Source organism: Hylobates moloch, unplaced genomic scaffold (genome assembly GCF_009828535.3).
Source record: "Hylobates moloch isolate HMO894 unplaced genomic scaffold, HMol_V3 SCAFFOLD_18, whole genome shotgun sequence".
NCBI lineage: Eukaryota > Metazoa > Chordata > Mammalia > Primates > Hylobatidae > Hylobates > Hylobates moloch.
Genome location: NW_026652293.1, coordinates 3438578 through 3457633, shown reverse-complemented (window position 1 = coordinate 3457633; position 19056 = coordinate 3438578). Strand labels below are relative to the sequence as shown.

At 45.4% G+C, this 19056-nt stretch overlaps 1 protein-coding gene across 4 annotated transcripts in view; it reads left to right on the top strand.

The window, feature by feature from the left end:
• Nucleotides 1-19056, top strand: part of HHAT (hedgehog acyltransferase) — a 352332-nt gene that overhangs the window by 289984 nt on the left and 43292 nt on the right. For all 4 annotated transcript variants that reach the window (XM_058430847.1, XM_032136964.2, XM_058430849.1 and 1 more), the window contains one exon: nucleotides 7037-7181. In XM_058430847.1, coding sequence (XP_058286830.1) covers nucleotides 7037-7181 — 145 coding nt within the window. The remainder of the gene's footprint in view (nucleotides 1-7036; nucleotides 7182-19056) is intronic.

Here is a 19056-nt window from a genome sequence, read left to right as displayed (position 1 = left end):
CATATGTTCTTGAAGACATATGGCATTTGAAATCGACAGTTGGTATCTGCCAGCCATTGTTAGTGGGATACATGCACGACATATTTGTTGAACAAACATTTCTTGAAAATTCACTTTGTGTGTGGCACTCAAGAGGCAAAGATCTTGAAGGCTGCAGTTGAGAGAAGGGAATCCACACTGCCACACAGATATGAAGTTGTGTAATGTAGTAGGAGCATGAAGATGTTCAATTAGAGAAACATATGTGAATTCTTGCACTGCACTTACCGGTATACAATCCGGGTAAGTTACTTAATCTCTCTGCTCTTATAGTTCTTCATTTGTAAAATATGAATAGTTTTTACCTACTTTATAGTATAAGTAAAGCTGTTCATGTAGTGAATTTTTTGCATCACAAACAGTATTTATCTAAAACATAGATAGATATTGTCTAGCCCATGGGTTATAGAAACACAGAAAATGGGTAACTGACTTTGCTAGGATTGGGATGATCTACATTTATCAAATACCAACTGTGAATTAGGCAAATGAAGAGCCTCAGCATGTCCTGGGCAACACAGATAGAAAGTGGAAATATAGAACCTAAGCCCAAGTTGGGCTGGTCCAAAGCTGTTGCTCTCCTGAGCTGACATTAAGCTGGGGCTTGAAGAATAAGGAAGATGAATTCAAAGTAGAGAGAACAGCTTTTGCTAAGTCACAGAAATATGGAAGCACATGTTATGTTTGCGGAACACTAAAGACAGCCATGTCATTGATAAAAAGTGGTGAGAGTTAGGATTAGGAAATAAAATGGGATCCAGTTTAAATTGCCTTCCCATTTTGGATTTCAGTCTCTAAGCAGTGAAGAAATATCAAAGCATTTTGCAGAGTAGAGACACATAATCTGCTTGATGAAGTAGAGGGAGGAAGGCTAGAGTATGACATGTCAGTTGAAATTGAGGCTTCTGGAAAACTTGAAGCAGAGATGTGCAGACTGGAGGTGGAGCCAAGGCAGTGGAAAAGTAAGAACTCAAGGTGAGGCAGTACTATTGCTCAATCTGGAACTTTTAGCAGGACCCCAGGCACCCCAAACATGGCTTAAGTTCTCTGACTAGACAGAGCCAGTTGTTTCCTTAGTTATTTGAAAGTACTCTGAAATTCTTTCATGTACTGCATGGATTTAAGTGCTAAACTTTGGCCTCTGCAGTTTTTAAGCTAAGCTGGACATCTAAACTATGAGGAAGGTAACTTGTCCGGTTAAACAAAACTGGCTTTGCCTTCATTGCTGCAGGTATTTGATTCTCTCTCAGGAGCATGCACACAGAGTTTGGAAAATGTAACTGCATTGACCTGAAGTTGTTTGAAGCTCTGTACACTTGAAGGAAGGAGGAGGTATTGCTTTCAAAGGGTCTTCATGTATTCATTCAGCTTGGATATAGGGTGGGATAGAACATTAAGGAACTCAAGAGATTCCATAACTTATTTAGGGCAAAGAGCGAGATGGGTGATAGCTAATTATTGAGCACACATAGGATATGCGTGGCTCTTGGACGGTGCGTAGTTGAGAAACGGTCCTGCCCTATCCTTGAGGAACCTACTATGCCGGTAGGAACATGAGAGAGGGGAAACTGGTGAAACACAGACTTCTAGCTGAAAATGACTTAATATTTTGAGAAGGGGAAACATGTCCTACAGGTTGGCACAGAGATGGGACATGGGCTTTGGAGTGACTTTGGAATCTGAGTCCTCCTGACCTTCGGTGTGTCACTGTGGCCATTCTTCTCTTTCTTGAGAGTTATAATTGTGTCTCTTCTTGTCTCTGGCCTCATCTTTACAGTCTGTGGGGTGTTCACCTCTCATTTGCTCTCTCTGGTGTCCACCAACCCCTCCCTTGCCATTGCCTTTTTCATCCTCTCTTACCCTCGGTTTAGCATTTTTATTAGAAAATGGAAAACTTCAGTGATTATGTGGAAGAACTGTGTCCAGCTGCTCAAACCCACCCAGTTTCTGTTTTTGGCTTCTCCACCACTTAAAAATAAGCAGCATCAGGTCCCACTTGCCAAGCCTTTGTCATAGTCTCCAGCAGCCATTCCTCCGGCCATCTGCTCCTCCAGATGCTCAGCCTGTCCCCACCTCCCGTCTCAGCCCCACATGTAGCCCCTCTGTGGATGAGTGAGGGGCTGGCAAGCCCACAGCCTCCAGCCCGACTACGTCATCTACCTCCCTTCTCCATGTATGTTTCTAGCTTTGCTTTTGACCCACATTCGTGCAGCCCCCCCATCCCCGGCTTCTTTGCCCCTACCAATCCTGTGATTTCCAGGGAAAGGGTGCTGCCTGGAAAAGAGGGATGAGTTGCCATGGAGATTTGAATATACACAGGAAGCCACGGACACCTCACACCTGGAAGTACAAACGAGTTTGACATAAGTTTAGTTTAGCCCTAAGGTTTAGTTGGTTTGGGTTGCAGTCCTTCCCTTTGGAAGTCAGTGTCTTAGATGGAAGTTTAAAGCCAAGTGTTGCCATAGCTGAGTGTTGTTGTGACATTCCCCCATCCCATCTCAGTCTCTTGGATCACATGCAAACTACTCAGAGGAATTGGAGGTCTGCCCTAGGCCAGTGTTCTGAGGGGCTTGCTGTAACCAGGCCAAAAGTCTAGCACCTGCCCTTGCACCTGAGGAGTGGGTATATTCATATTCACGGGGAGAGAAACTGCCTCGACCCACCCCTCTGTCATGTACCGTAGAGACCACATGGAGAGCTGGTCACCCCTGCCTGAGAACAAAGTGATTCCAATGTGCCCCACCTCCCATTCTTCCTCTTTCTTCTGGATTTCAGGAGTGTCAGGGGAGGAAGCTTGGAATTGGTGGCTACACCTTGCCTGTCTGTGGCCGGGGACACAGGAGGCTCCTCCTCACTCTCCACGTGATGCCAGGTGGTGGGCAGGATAGGAGGGGCCTAGTGGTCGAATACTGTGAAGGAACATTCTTTGCCCTGGGATGCATTTCTCTGGGTCCCAGAGGAAAGGGGGCACATTTTTGGCATTACTCCTAATGCCCCCGTAGACCAAGTGAGAACTCTGCTCTGTGACGAATGTGGGGGAGAACAATTCACCCTTTCTCAACAGGGCTCTGCTGACCTTTTGGGCAGGACGTCTCCATCCTGCACATTGCAGTGTGCTTATTATCCCTGGCCCCTGCCCACCAAACGCCACATTGCCTTGTAGTCATTGAGACAACCAAACATGCCCAGCAACTTTTCAAACATCTCCTGGGGGTAGTGCCACTCCCAGTTTTTTGCTGCCAGGAAATCTGATTGCTACAGACTAATCTACACTCTGAGAAGAGACCAGGACCAGACCAGAGCTCTCTTTTGTCCTGATAAATTCCTATTAATGAAAATCAAATTCTATTTGTCCATTATTGCCTTAGCTGATGAACTTGGCAACTCTCTTTGTCATACCTGATGGCTTTTCACTGTCTTCTGATATTCCCCCATTTCGTTTACAATTCTTCAATATGAGTTCTCTTGTCAAGGGAGTTTTCAAGTACCTAAGCCATGAGGATGGTGACTTAACACATGAGGCATGCCTCCCACTCGTGAGGCCTGCATCCTGGTGATGAAGGACCACAGGGGTAACTGCTGTAGGACTATGGAAAGGAGAGTGTAAGAGAAAAAGCCTTAAAGTGGAGGCTTTGACCCTGTGACCCTAGAGATTCTGCAAGTTAGATTTATTGATGTAGCTGGCTGGTCAAAGGGAATATACCCTCTAATTTTGTCCATATGACCTGTTTCCTCCTGGGAACTTACCCCTAGAGCTCCTATAAACCAATGGCTGAGCCAGGAGGTTCCCAAGGTGGAGAGAGAGATCCCCGATGTCAAAACCATCACCTTCCAAAGTGTCCAGAGTATGCAAAGAGGAGAGATGGGTTGCAGCTGAGACTCCTGTCCCCTTTGCTGTTAGTTATTACCTCTTGTGGACGAACTGGACAGATCCCACCCCCTTTTCCTTTCCTGTGGCCCATCATTCTTTTTCCCCACTGTTTCGCCATGAAAAGGAACAATGCTGCGTTCATTTTGCTGCTTATTAGCATGGCTAGTTTTGTCAGAGGATGAGGCTGTTGGTTAAAATTAGGTTTTTGGATTCCTTGATCATCGTCTGTTTTGTCTCCTACCCACTCACTCTGGGGGATAATCAAGAATTGCCTACGGGCATCTTGATTTCTCCTTTAAATCCTTTTAGTTTGATTCTAACAGGCTGTGCTTTAACATTCTTGCTTATTTTAAAATTTTTTTATTTCTAAATTTTTAAAAAACATTTATAAAAATTGAATTGTAGTCATTCATTTCGGATTTTAGCTGCCCCCACTTCGTATCTCTGAGATCAGCGGCTCCTTCACAATTGGTATGATTTTGACTTTTTTTTTTCCTAAGTAGATATAGGAATTTATGGAACCATGTAGCTTAGAATATGGGAGTAATCACAGAGTCAAAGGAAGAACTGTAGGAGCTGGGGCCTCAGGGATGGACAGAGGAGTCCTATGCCTCCAAGACACACTGTCTGTTCTTACCTCCCTTGGCCCTCAGCTCCTCCTCCTGCTGTGTCCAGTCCTTACCCTGTGCCAAATATCAGCTCCACAGTCCTGCTTAACAGCCCCATTCAAAGAGATTCTTCCTCTCTCAGTACCTCTCTGTTGATTATTTAATAATGATTGTAATCACTTCCCACAAAAGAAGAGCCACTTAGCTTAACAAGCTATGTGCACTGTCGGTAGTTGACATTAACAAAGGAAAGATCACACGGGGCCTTTGTGTTCCCTTCTCAGGATGTGAGACTGGGGGAGACTGATGGGGTTAGAACAGAAGTGGTGGAGTGTCAGACTCAGTGGATCCCTTAGGAATCAAATGTCTTGTTAGTAACTGCAGTATCTGGAGAGAATTACTTGGACGCATTTATGTCAATTAAGACAATTCATATTTTCTTAATCCATTTTGGATCTTCCCCTGTCTCCCAGCTTCCTCTCACCCTGCCTCCCTAGTTACTGCTAATTGAGTCAGTAATACCCAGAAAATATCTTCCTCTGCTTTAGAATGCAGAAAGTGGTAGATTAATGTCCCATTATTCTCAGAGGTGAAGAGTGCTGAATAACAAGCCTGCTCCTTCCCCATTTCTCTCTCATTAACAGTTTTCACACCATGTAGTTATCTCGTACCAGGTCTTGTCTGACAGTGGCCTCCTGTACGTGCCTGTGGCCTCCTAGAGCAGGGGCAAGACTAGAGGTAATCTTGCCTGGTGGCCTCTAAGTAGAGACACTCTACATCACTGGAGAGCATTCCAGAACAACCATGATCAGGCACACATCTCACTGTCCACTGCACAGCTTCTCTGTGAGCAGGCCACACTCGCGTCTGGCAGCAGTAAAAGCACGTTCCACAGTGATGTTGGAGCAGAGAGCTGTGGGTGGGGAGATGGGGAGATAGAGGGTGGCAGCCAGATCTGAGAGTTAAGAACAGACCCTGGGGCTGGCAGGAGAGAACAGGAGGAGCCAGAAATTCATTTCTCTAGATGGAGAGGACACTGACCATGATTCCAAAGCAGTCACAGGAGATTCACAGCAGGGCCGCCATAATAAGTAAGCCTCTTGCTGAAGACTCGCCCTCCAATTTAGTCCTTTTTGCCTGTCATGAATTGCATCGGCTGCTGTCATTGAGTCATTCCAAGTTCTGTTTGTAATTGGAACGCAGCTGAAATCAGGGTGCACGTGACCCTAGAGATGTGTGGGTTTCTGGAGGATATTTGGGAAATATCTCCAGACCCCTTGCTCCCTCTTTCTCTGTGTCTGTGGATTAGGCAGAGGTGCTTATCAGATACCCTGGGCCCCTGCATGTCCAGCTGCTGTGCTGTACCTGGTTCTCATTCTGAACATGCAGTCCCTCGGGGTGGTCCCCGTGCACGTGCTGATAGGGCTCGCACACTCCAGCATGGCGACCTCACTCGGAGGGGCTCCCAGAACAGTCAGTGCTGAAGGATAAAGGCTTCATTTGCTTTATGAAATCCCTGGGAAAATCTTAAAAGGAGAAGTGCAATAAAGAGCTGGGAAGGACAAGTGGAATTCTTTATTGTGATGCTGTAAAACATCCCTCCAGCCTTGAGTATTTCAGGCACTCCGATACCCTTCGTCCTCAGTGCCGACATGTGCCGCCGGTGAAGTGTGGGCCTGAGCTCGGATTCCAGCAGTAGCCTCGGCTCACACTGATGATCCTACACCCTTATTATGAGATTGCTCTTAATAGCATGTCAGGTTTAGGGGGTGGTTGGCTGGCTTCCCAGGGTCAGTGTAACTGGCCCAGAGGATCATGCTGATCTTGACCTAATTCCATGGAGCTATATATACTAGTTATCACAGACAGCAGTTTCAAGTTCTTGCACCTGTAGGTTTACATGCAGAAAGCAAGTGGAGGTGGGAGGGCTGCTAAATCCTAGCTGGCTTCAGTGCTTGTATTCCACATGTCAGAGGGTAGCCCTCGCATTTTGTTCCACCTCAAAGAAACAACTTGCGGTATGTCACTTCTTTCCTTAGGGTAGAATGAACATGGTGCAGGAGTACGGTTTTGTTTTGTTTTGAGACACAATCATGTTCTGTCACCCAGACTGGAGTCCTGTGGTGTGATCTTGGCTCACTGCAGCCTCGAACTCCTGGGCCGAAGCAATCCTCCCACCTTAGCCTCCCGAGTAGCTGGGACTACAGGCACGTGCCACCATGCCCAGCTAATTTTTAAATTGTTTTTGTAGAGATGGTATATCACTATGTTGCCTAGGCTGGTCTTGAACTCCTGGGCCCAAGTGATCCTCCTACCTTCGCCTCCCAAAGTGTGAGATTATACGCATGAGCCGCCATGCCCAGACAGGAATTGAAGTTTTGAGAGCTGTTTAAATAATGACCTGATTCAGGCTCCGTGGGGAGACATCCTGGGCTGGTGACAGAGAAAGCTGGATGATGTCTTAGCCCCATTTTTTCCACCCTTGTCATGAGATGCCTTCTTGCCATTTTTCCCGTAGGCCCGATACTTCTCCCCACAAGCTCGCCGTCGATTCCACGCTGCCTTTGCGTCTTGTTCCACCTCGATGCTGATCCTGTCCAACCTGGTATTTCTCGGGGGCAATGAGGTTGGGAAAACCTACTGGAATAGGATCTTCATACAAGGTAAGTTGCTTGACAGTGCTGTTTTCAGTCAGTTTCTTGTTTTCCATGTATGCAGATGGGATCACACATGGGATGGATGGGATTTGGGGGAAGTCATTCATTGTTATGTTCATGGTATGTGACATCTAAAGTACCAGCCAGGAATAATTTCCTAAGTTTGGCTATGACTTTAAGTGTCCCCTATTTTTGAGGTACCCCATATCTCCTGTATGTGATACTTGTTTAACACCAAAAGGTATTATTCCAGCTCTCCCAAAGTGTATATTCCCTTCCATTACACTATGTTTCCAATTATTTGATATTTCTTAATCTTTCCTACTGCTGTGGTTGAATATCCCCTTCAAAACTCACGTTGAAACCTAATCCCCAATTGGCATTATTGAGAGATGAGGCCTTTAAGAGGTGATTGGATCATGAGTGGTCTGCCCTCATGAATGGATTAACCCATTCATGGATTAATGGGTTATTATGAAAGTGGGACTGGTGACTTTACAAGAAGAGGAAGAAAAACCTGAGATAGGATGCTCAGCCTCCTCACCACGTGATGCCCTGGGCTACCTGTGGACTCTACAGAGAGTTCCCACCAGCAAGAAGGTCTTCACCAGATGCAGCCCCTTGAGCTTGGACTTCTCGGCTTCCATAACTGTAAGAAATAAATTCCATTTCTTTATAAATTATCCAGTTTTAGATATTCTGTTATCATCAACAGACAACAAAGACACCTACTGTCTGTGAGTCCTAGCCTGCAATATACTGCAAAATCTAACCTTGTTTTGTTTATTGCTCTGAATGTCCTACTAGGAATCTGCCCTAGAAGCTTCCTTGTGCTCTCCTGAAGCTGTGGGCATGGCATCTGTGTTTGCCACAGCTCTTGGTTGTGGGTATTTTTGTGTGAATATTGGGGGCCAACCTTATGTTTAATGTACATTAAATAGATAATCTGAATATCCAAAGCAAAGCCATACCTGCAGCAGGTAAACTGCTACTATGTGGGAGTTGTCAAAATATTCTATTAATAATTGATCGTTGTTTATTTATGGTCACCATTTCCCTTGGGCTGGGACTGAGTTACATCATATCTATAAGAGAATTGGGAGATTTGGAACTACTCACAGTACATACTACTATAGCCAACTCGCTACATCTTAAAAGAGAAGATCCCTGCTCTGTTCCCTGCCCAGTGACATGGTCTCGTGCTTTTGCTTTGGGAAGCTTTGCCAAGTGGTGATGACATAACTCTGCACAGCTGGCCCATTATCTCCACATCTGGGTCCCTGAGGAGGCAGCAGTGCTTTTGCTGCAGCTCTTTTCACACCAGAAATAACAGCAACACAGCTGCAGTATTCCAGAATGGCAACCTTGGGTGAGACAGGCTCAAAGGGCCAAGAGAGAATCCTGTTCTACTTTAATCTTGTCACTAAAAGACCCCTCTTTGATCTTGTTTTCTGTGAGATGTTTTAGCTGATAGTTCCTGAAAAGACCATGTACTTTCTAAGCGAAAGCTGTCCTTTAATAAAGATGAGAGATAATAGGGTATAAAGGATCTAAAGACAAAGGTGGGTTACAGCATCCTTTACTTTTCTTGGGTCCTCTCACAGAACCTAGCACAATGATAAGAACATTGTGACTTATCATAAGAACAATGATAAGAAAGTGCTGACTTGGTTTCCTTGTCACATAATGAGGAGGCTCTGATTTTCGCTTCCCTAAATCAAATGCATTGGGTGTTTGCTACTTGCGAGGCACTGAGAACACAGAGATGAAAAAGGAAGCTCACACAAATGTGAGTGCCAAACACACAAAAATGTGCAGTAGATTCAGGGAATTGCTCTGCCGGATGTATGAATGAATTACTGGAGGTCACAGGATGGAGTAGCTGACTTTCCACAGAAGATGGGATTTTCAGAAGAGGTGGCATTTGAATTGAAGTAATAATTTAGAAGTTTGCTAGGTAGAAAAGGCAGGCATATCAGGGAAATTAACACTGGCCGCTTTGTGTGAAACTCCAAAATCTCAGTAATTTCTCACCATAGAAGTTTGTTTCTCTGACAGTTCAATACAAATCCAGTGGCTTTTTCTAAGCAGTGACTCCAGGACCTAGAATCTTTGTTTTGATTCTCCACTGTCTTGTCCTGGCATCGTGGAGGGGAGGACGACATGGGGCTGGTGCACCAGGTGCTCAAACATGTGACATTGCTGCTTACATGTCATTGGCCAGAGCCAGTCACATGACCAATCCAAGTACAGGGCAGGGGTATGTAGGGAAGCATGCAGATATCAGTGTGCACCAGCTATCTATGGCACAGTAGGAGAGGCACATGGGCCTGGTCAGAAATGCCCAAGAGGCAATTGGAAATATGAGTTGGAGAAGACGGTGGGACCAGTGATTGAGCTGTGTGGGGATCAAGGGCGTAAAGATTGTATGTGGGGCCAGGGGAGTAGATACAATTAACCACAGAGCTGTGTAGAATGAGAAGAGAACAGGGTGGGAGAAACCCCAGGGAATGCTGGCATTGAAGAGGGCAGAGAGAAAGGCAGGAAGATCAAAGTGTGACTTGCCCGACATCCTATGGAGTTAACCTCAGTCACATGGGATTGGGCTCTGAAAACCCGGTCTGCTGCTGCCTCATGGGACCAGCTATGGTCTATGACTGAACACACTATTTGTGTCCTCTTTGGACTCAGGTGCCACAGCCCTGGGGACTCTGATTCTATAAATGTGGAGGGCTCTGTGGAATCATCTCTCTTCTGGGTTCTGAGGCCAGAGAAGCTCAGCTTAGAAGGCTTTTTCTATGTCAGTGATTATCCAAATGAGCCTGTTTGCATCTCTGCTGGTCTGTCCCGTGGGCCTCCTGAGTGAGGGAATGTCTGCTGGGGTTTTGGCAGTTGCCCCTTCGTCTATTCCTTGCTGTGTGTTTTTGTCCCTGAAGGATTGGGTTTAGATATCTCTTGGAGGAAAGTGAACCAGATGGTGCCCAATCTCCCATCCTGGAGAATTCTGGATTTCATTTCATAACTAATTTGATTTGATAGAAGATTAATATGAATATTCATGTTTTGGTGAAAAAAAAATGAGTCTATAAGATGCTCCCTCAGTCTCTGCTGGGGTGTTCATATATGAACTTTCTAAAATTAAAAAAATCTGAATTCCGAAACTCATCTGACCCCAAAAAGTTTAGTTAACGGATTGTCAAACTGTATATAGAGTTGCTGACAAATGTGCACCTTTGACAGCCTTGTAGTCTTGGCATCTTCCCTGGGACACATGATCAGTTCCTGTTGCTCCAGAGACCATCTTTACACACTGAGGAAATAGAGTGACGCGAGTGAGAACGCTGACTTCAGGGATGGAGAGTATTTAAGCTCAGCGTCTAGATTTCCAGGTTTAAGGGAAAGGTGGCCCTTCCCTCTGCACCTTGATGGGTTGGGACCTGCTGCAGCAAGAGGGAGGAACCACTGACACCACATCCCTCTAACAGGTCTCGCCTCAGAGTCCTGGAGGAGCAGGAAGGGGCAGATGGGTATCTAGGAGGTAGGGATTATTGAGGAGATTTGCAAACACCTCACAGCTAATGGGGTGTGGATACACATGTGTCTTAAAAGATACACCTCGTTGTTTCCCAGGGAGCCCTCTCCTGGCATCACTGATGTCCCTAGAAGTATCTCATGATTCGCTTGGAAAAGTTGTCTTAAAATTGGTATCTTCCTGCCTCCACTTCACTTGAATTTAGCCATAGATTTGTTTGCTCTAAACTACAAAGTTTATTTTAGTGATTTCCATGAAAATATCTGTCCTGGTCTCTGTGGGTCATATGGGTGATATGAGGCTGTAAAACCAGACCCTTCCCTTTCTGTTGTGCACCTGCCCTGCTGTCTAAAGAGTGGAAGACAGAGTCTGAAGGCAAGGGATAGAAATGCTCAGTGGCAAACCTAGGGCTCTGGTAATGTGTCATCCACAAAACAGTTTTGATCAGGAAGTGTTACCTCTGCTGCTGAGGTTGAAGAAGTAGTGTTCAGTTTATTCAGCAGAAAATAAGGAATCTATGTTTTTGCTTTAAAAAAAAACTCCAAATTTTTACTATTGAGGTTTACTTCAAGCTGCTTGAGGAATATGCATATCTAGGCCTCACAAACTTTATTTAAAACACTTAGCTGGTCCATGGATCTGAGAAGGATATGGCTGGAGATTTGGTCCAAATGCTGTTCTAGGAGGAACTCTGCTGTGTCATGCTTTGCAGAGACCAATGCAGGTTGCTTTTTACAAGCCCTTTGGCTCTCAAAAGCATATGTTAATAGAAGGAGCTTTCTCATGCCTACCATAAATCTTTGACATTGAAGCGTAATTTCTTCAACAAGCAGCTGAATAGGGCTCTGTAATTCAAAGGTATCAGTGAGTTGTAACTCCAGATCAGCAAGGCCAGTCCCCATAAACCAGCTGTGGCCTAAGCATCTTGGCAGTGATCTCTCCACCGTCCTGGGGTAATGAGGAGAAAAAGTATTCAAGGGGGGTGTTTATACACTGGGAATATATCTGGCCTTGAGAGGGCTGAGAGCCTTATAATGTTTGTACGGGTGCAGAATGGTGCTTCTTCTGAAAAGTCTGCCTGCTTTTGTCCAGGGAAGCCATGGACTTTGTTTTAAAAAAAGAAAAGAAAGAAAAGAAAGGAAAACCAAAACATTTCCCAAGTGGTGGGGCCTGGACCACTGGGGTGATCCAGTGATAATGTTGCAGTGACAAGAGCTTGGTAGAGATGTGGCATCCACCAAACATTGCCCTGTCTGATGCCTCATTACACACACACACCTGTACACACATGCACACGTACACACATGGATGTTTGTTTTTCCTTCTATTATCCAATCGATTTTGACAAGCTCTGCCTTAACACTTAGATCCTGGAGTGACCCCATGCCAAGGCAAGGAGAATTTGGTTCTTTTTCCCTCTAGATTGCAATGAGAGAGGAGCTGGTAATTTTCTTATGCAGGTCCCCATATTTTCTTGCTATTTCTAGCTGAGAGAAGAGAAAGTATATTCTCTCCCTGATTACCAGCTTGTCTGAGCAGTTTATTTGTCTCCTAACTCAAATGGTTCTGGACAGGCATTTTATTTAAAGCTGAACTGGAGTATTGCACTAGAGATTCTGGAGGGTTGTGGTTAAATAGAAATTCGTTCCCATCATATCTTCTTAAATTCTTGGGATTAAAAATTTCATTTCTGATGAAAGAGGACAGAGGGCAGGTGTCGGTGTCTCAGAGGCCATCCTTTCTGATGACTTTGTTTCACGGTCTTCCCTAGCCCTTCCCTCTAAGTGGAGTTTTCACTGCTATCATTGATTGTGTCTCTGCCTCACTGGATCCTCTGAAAGTTCTAGAAGAGTTTGAGAAGCAGGTGCTTCCTGTGCATCATACTTAAGGGTGATGAGGTTGACATGTAGATGTAGGTTAGACAGTCTATCTGTGTTTACATCATTGGTCCATTTATGACCATTCTTGGAATCTGAATGTCAAGACTTGCAGAAGCCTTGGTTTCTTTACTGTGTGCCACACGGCCAGCCAGAGGCCTTGGGCATTAGTTTTCCTATAAGTAATTCCAGCCAAGTCACCAGGCATAGAATGTGAGGAATAGTGAGTGACAGTCCTTATCCAGAAGTGCATCTGGGGTTATGTTAAAGCTGAAACAAATTCTAAAACACCCAGCAAGGGTTTTCAACCAGAGAACACTTAAATCTTTTGTGCTAGGTTATGGAAACTTTTTCCTGCTAATCAGAGTTTCCAGGGCACTGAACCCTGACCACTTGCTGTGTTGCCACATTGGTTCCCTATGGCTACTGTAACAAGTTATTACAAACTTGTTGGCTTAAAACAACACAAGTTTGTTTTTCTTACAGTTGCGAGGACCAGAAGTTTGAAATCAGTCTCACTGGGCTAAAGTCAAGGTGTTGGAAAGGCTGGTTCCTTCTGGAGGCTATAGGGGAGAAGCTGTTTCCTTACCTTTTCCAATTTACAGAGATGGGTTTCTTTTGGCTCCTGCCTTCCTTCCTTCCTCTGTCTTCAAAGCCAGCAGTGTAGCATCTTCAAACCATATTTCTTCATCTCTCTGCTTCTGTCACACATATCTGCCTCTAATCTTGCTGTCTCCTCCTGTTTTTTTTTTTTTTTTTTTTTTTTTTTTGAGATGGAGTCTCTGTCACCCAGGTTGGAGTGCAGTGGCATGATCTCGGCTCACTGCAACCTCTGCCTCCGGGGTTCAAGGGATTCTTCTGCTTCAGCCTCCTGAGTAGCTTGGATTATAGGTGCGCACCACCACACCCGGCTAATTTTTGTATATTTAGTAGAGATGGGGTTTCACCATGTTTGTCAGGCTGGTCTTGACCTCCCGACCTCATGATCTGCCCACCTCATCCTCCCAAAGTGCTAGGATTACAGGCATGAGCCACTGCGCCTGGCCTCCTCTTCCGTCTCTCTTATAATGACCTTTGTGATTCCACTGGGCCTGCCCAGATAGTCCAGAGGAATCTCCCATCTCAAAATCTCTCATTTTGATCACCTTAGCAAGGTCCCTATTGCTGTGTGAGGTGACTTTGTCAGGTCTGGGGGCTTAGAGGGTGGGCATCTCTAGAGGAGCCATTACTCAGCCTACTGCAGCACACTGACATGGGCAATTGCTATGGTGCAGAACACGCCTTGGTGACACCACTACCATAGCTTCTTTCTAAAGAGATTTGGTTATAATAGCAATTTGAATGTGCCACTAGCCTCCTTAAAATGTGAATCTGCCTGTCAAAAGAAATAATACTTAAATTTCACAAAAGGACACGTGAGGTTTGTTATCTTCAGGGAATTTCAAGGGTGGTGTTGAGGACTGCTGCAGTTTTGCCTGCTCAGTGTTTGTTTCCCGTTCTTTGGTAACAATGCCCTGCTTTTCCTTTGGGAACAGATCTCTCCCCGCTCTCAATCTGTGTGATTCCGGTGGGGCACACCCCATATCTAAGATCTGCGAGCAACATGTGACCCAGGACTCGCCAGGCGGTAGGGTCCATCTCCCCGTGTGATACAATTCCAGAGCTTTTGCTGGAACTATTGGGAAGCAGAAGCAATCTCTCCTTTGGAGTGTGGAGTTGTCAGGATGCAGAGCTGGAGCTGCTGAGCCCTCTCGTCCTCCGAGTGGAAAGCCATGGAGGCGGGGGGCCAGCTCAGAGGAAGGCAGAGCTGCAGGATGGAAACTGAAGCCATATAATTTTGAGCCCCTAGATGGAGGAATGCCTGAAGCCAACATCTTTGTATTTTCCTGTTACAGGAGGTTTATTTTTATTTTTTTACTCAATCCATGCTGGGAGACAGTGTTCCAGGGCTTTCCTGTGTTTCCGCATTTCTTAGAAACAGAGGTACTGGCTACCTTTGTTCCCAACTATTTTTCCTGGAATATTTGTATAGAAAACACCTCCGAATTGTCCGGCTACTAAGCAGCACTATCAGGCGAGATTATAAGCCCTTTGACTCCAAATCCTACTCCTCTCTGTCTGCTCTGTGAGGCCTAAATCGTGACAGGCAACCACTGTTTACACCATGAACCATCCCTGGGTGTCACTATCAGAGACAGTCTAAAGTGCCAGGTTAATTGTTCTGATTCTTAGTACTTCTCCATTGAGCATGTTGGGAGGGTGACACGAGTCAGATCTTCCAACCTCTGGGGCTGATAGACCAGCCTGAGGCCTGCTAGCTGGATCGGCACTGACCAGTCTACACACCTACAACTCTTTTTATCCCAAGCCTGCTCAGTTGGTCAAGGACTCTGGCTTCCCTCTTTAGATTTACTCTGACATTGCATTAGATTGCTCCCAAGCCCTGTTTCTAGTGTAATTACTCCTTTCCAGACCAAGAAAGCAGTGGAAAGAGGAGATCATTTTGTTTTGGCACACAATTTCAACGACCAGGGAAACAGAATTATCTCAGCGTGGCTGTCATAAGAGCCGAGGGCCTGTGACTGTCATATGTAAGGGCGGTGCTGGAAATGCAACAAAGGACAACAGCATGGCTGGCTGTGGTTCTTGTCTTTGCAGTGAAGATCAGAAAGTGGAATCCAGGGGACCTTTTCCTTGCCTCAGGAATTCTATCTGGCATGATGGTCATTTATCTTGAGTGTAATTAAGGCACTCAAGTCTTTCAATGAATATTCAACAAATGAGAGTGAAGACTATACAAAAAAACTTTTCATTATCTTGAAACAAAGACAGAAAAAAGCAAATTCCTGTTTTGTCAGCACCTGTTTGGTATCACGTAAGATTGTTGAAGGGTCAGAGCTTCCAGCTGACACCTGTCAATTGGGCCTAGTTGGGCCATTTTCCTCTGTACTAACCTAACTCTCCCAGCTGCCGGTGGCTGCCCTGATCACATTAGCTGCTGCTGTGGAGTATTTTCTCTAAGGGGAAGCTACTGAAGGGGGAAAGCATGGGAAAGAGTGTGTTAACGGTTGAATTGTGCCCACCCGATGAAGTCCTAACCGCCAGTACCTCAAAATGTGACCTTATTTGGAAATAGGGTCTTTATAGAGGTGATAATGAAGCAGCGTCATTGTCTGGGGTAAATACCTGAGGTTTGTCATCTCACAGCAAGGAAATCAAGTACGTGGACACACAAGAAGTGGGTTTAGGAGTGGAGGTTTAATAGGCAAAAGAAAGAGAAAAGGGAACAGCTAGCTGTCTTGAGGAGGTGATGTCTGATTTACATAGGGCCCAAAGATTGGTTGGACCAGGTGTGACGTTCACATGGCATGAAGAAGCTAGCCTGGCTGGTGCCATGTCACCTGCTCCTTACTGTACACATGGTTGGCAAAGAAAAGGGAAGATGGAGCCGCCATTTTGGACATGCCTAGTCCCCACATAGCCTCTTTCCTATTGGCACAACTGCCGGCATTCAAACTGCCATGCCGTTTCCAGCTTGCTTGTCTATGTCTGCAGTTCAATTTTACAAACTGCTGTTTGTTAGAAAATGGTTTGGGGGCTGCTTTTCATTAAAAGGAAAACCTTACCGAGGACTTCTTCACTATCTGCCTAAATAATTTCTTCTTAATTCCTATATCAATAAGTTAAAAATGAGATTATTAGGGTAGACTCTGGTGTCCTTATAAAAAGGGGAACTTTGGATACGGAGATAGACATACACAGAAGAAGATGATGTAAAACCACAGGGACCTAGGTGGCCATGGGGAGATGGAGGCAGGGATTGGAGTGATGCTCCCACAAACAAAGGAACACCTGGAGCCACCACAAGCTGGGAAGAACAAGGAAGGTTCCTCCCCTCCAGGGTGTTGAGGGGAGCCTGTCCCTGCTGGCTCCTTGATTTCAGATTTCTAGCCTCCATAACTAACAGACACTAAATTTCTGTGGTTCTAAGCCACCTGGTTGGTAGAATTTGGTTCTGGCTGCTCTAGGGAGTGAATATAGGGAGGATTCTGTTGTGTGGAGTATGGAGTTGGGGTAGGGAGAGGTACTGAGATGGGCTGCCAGTGACTCTTCCCCACTGTGAGAAACAGTTCATGAGTCCAGCAGCTGGATGGCCAGAAACGCCCACTCCAAGTGTTCAGGTCCACATGATGGTTAGACTTTGCTGTCTGGGCATGGGCCGTAGGACAGACATTCCAACAGTGCGAACTGAGGATGGGAGTAGTCAAATGTCCAGTCATAGCAATGTCACATGGTTATCCAGAGGCACAGTGAGGGCCCTAGGAGGTGAGGAGCAAGGAAAGCCAGCCTTCTGGTTCCTGGAGAGCCGTTGTCTTTCACAGGTGATCCAGGTCAGGCCAGAGCAGGGATGTGGTAGGTGAAGGCAGGTGAGCAGAAACATGGCCCCACAGTGAGTGTCCCGGGATGCACCAATAAGCCACTTTTAAAACAAAGCCAAACTTCCAGCCCCCACCTGCCTTCATATTTGTCTTCTCCTCTTCTGGCCTTCTCTAACCCCTGACATTGATTACACAGGAAGCAGCAGATAGGAATAACTAGCCTGGCAGTGTATGTCACCCTGCATCAGGCTGGCAGATTGAGGCTTCCAGGCAGGGCAGGCAGAGCTGATACTCCACTTGAGAGCCGCCCTGCATCCCACCAACCCAGGACCGAAGCCTTTGTCCCCTGGGCGCTTGCTGGCGCATGCGCCCGCAGAGCCTCTCTGTGCCCTTGTGTTCTCCTCTGGCTATTGTAGCGTGCCAGCTGCTGACCACTCTTGCCCAGAGAAGGAGGCAGCTGCTAATTTTAGCCCTACTTAGGTCTCCAGGCAGCACATCTCAGGACTTAAAAAAAATATTTTTTGGTTGCATTTTTTTTTATTATTATACTTTAGGTTTTAGGGTACATGTGCACAATGTGCAGGTTTGTTACGTATGTATCCATGTGCATTTTTACATGACCTTGGGAAACAAAAAATTGGGAAGACTTCACCTGATGTTGGTAAAATGAAAAGGGAAATTTAACCTTTTGTTTTAAAAAAGTTATCGTATTTCTTTGCTGTTAGAAATCTCCTGGGGCCAGGGGCAATGTCTAAGAGAGTTAACTTGTAACCTGTGGCTTTTAGTGGGGTAAGAAGACAGACAACTGAATGCTAAGCCACGGTACAGAACATTCTGCCCAGAGAGCACTAGGAAGATGTTTCTGGCCTGCTTGGGGGAGGCCAAGCCACCCTGTTGATGACAAAGGAATGTGGATTTTTGCTTGGTAAACCTGATTTCCATTTTTCCCCATTGTTTACATGTTGGGTAGATGGGACCACTCTCATTTGTCTTGGTTCCAAGCTGGGTCGCCTCAGTGAGAAGCCCTTTGAAACACATCTGTTGAGTCATGCACAGCAGGGAGCCATTTGTGTTCTGAGGGTTGTCAATCATAGAAAATCTGAAAAATATCAGACAACATAATGGCACAGCAGCCAAACCATGCCTGGACATTTTCTGGTCACACAGGTCTCTCTGTGGAGCTGTGCTTTTTCTCAGAAAGTCATTGGGTTTCTTTTTAATAAGCTAGAAGAAACCAGCTAACTTTTAACTTAACAAAATTATTCATGATCTTGTTGTTTTTCTGTTTGTGTTCACAGTTATCCATAACTTACTTTAGTCATATTTGAAGCTAACCTCTTGATTACTTCTCTCACTTTATGACCATGCTTTAAGACTGCTGGAGGGTTGGCTCATGACTTTTGGATTGCAATACAAGATTTCTATCAGCCAGGGCTTTACTAAGAAAAGCAAAAGTACATGGCAAGGAAATAAGCAATGTGGGAAGCATCTCAGCTTATCTGAGGCAGGAGAAAGAGGGACAGCGGTCAGCTGAGTCTGGGTGCAAGACTAAGTTATTTTTACAGAGAATACTGCCAGAAGGAGAGGGTTTTGGGGACATAGTGCTTTGATATATGCATTGGGGACAAAAAGGTGAATGGATCAGGGATGCATCAATAAGCTGATTTTAAAACAAAGCCAAACTTCTAGCTATCACTTGCCTTAATATCTGTCTTAATTTTGTCTTCTGGGTGAGAAAGTCACTATAGAGGAGGTGACATCAGAGGTGGGCTTAATGAATGAGTAAGTACCAGACTCGGGGGATGGAGCACAGCCTGTACAAAGGTATGGAGTCATAAATCATATATTCAGGAACTGCAAGCATCCTGGGATCATAGCTGGAGAGGATGCAAGGTGTGATATTGATGAGTAAGCTGTTTGCACCAACAAACACCAGGAAGGTAACCTGAGGATCAGAGAAGCCCATGCATGCCATGCTGAGGTGTGTGCACTTCATCTTTAGTAGGCTGAGAGAGGCAGGGACTACAAGGATTTTTGCAAGAGAGTGACATGATTTTCATTTTTGAAAGATCCATCTAGAGGTCATGTGAAGG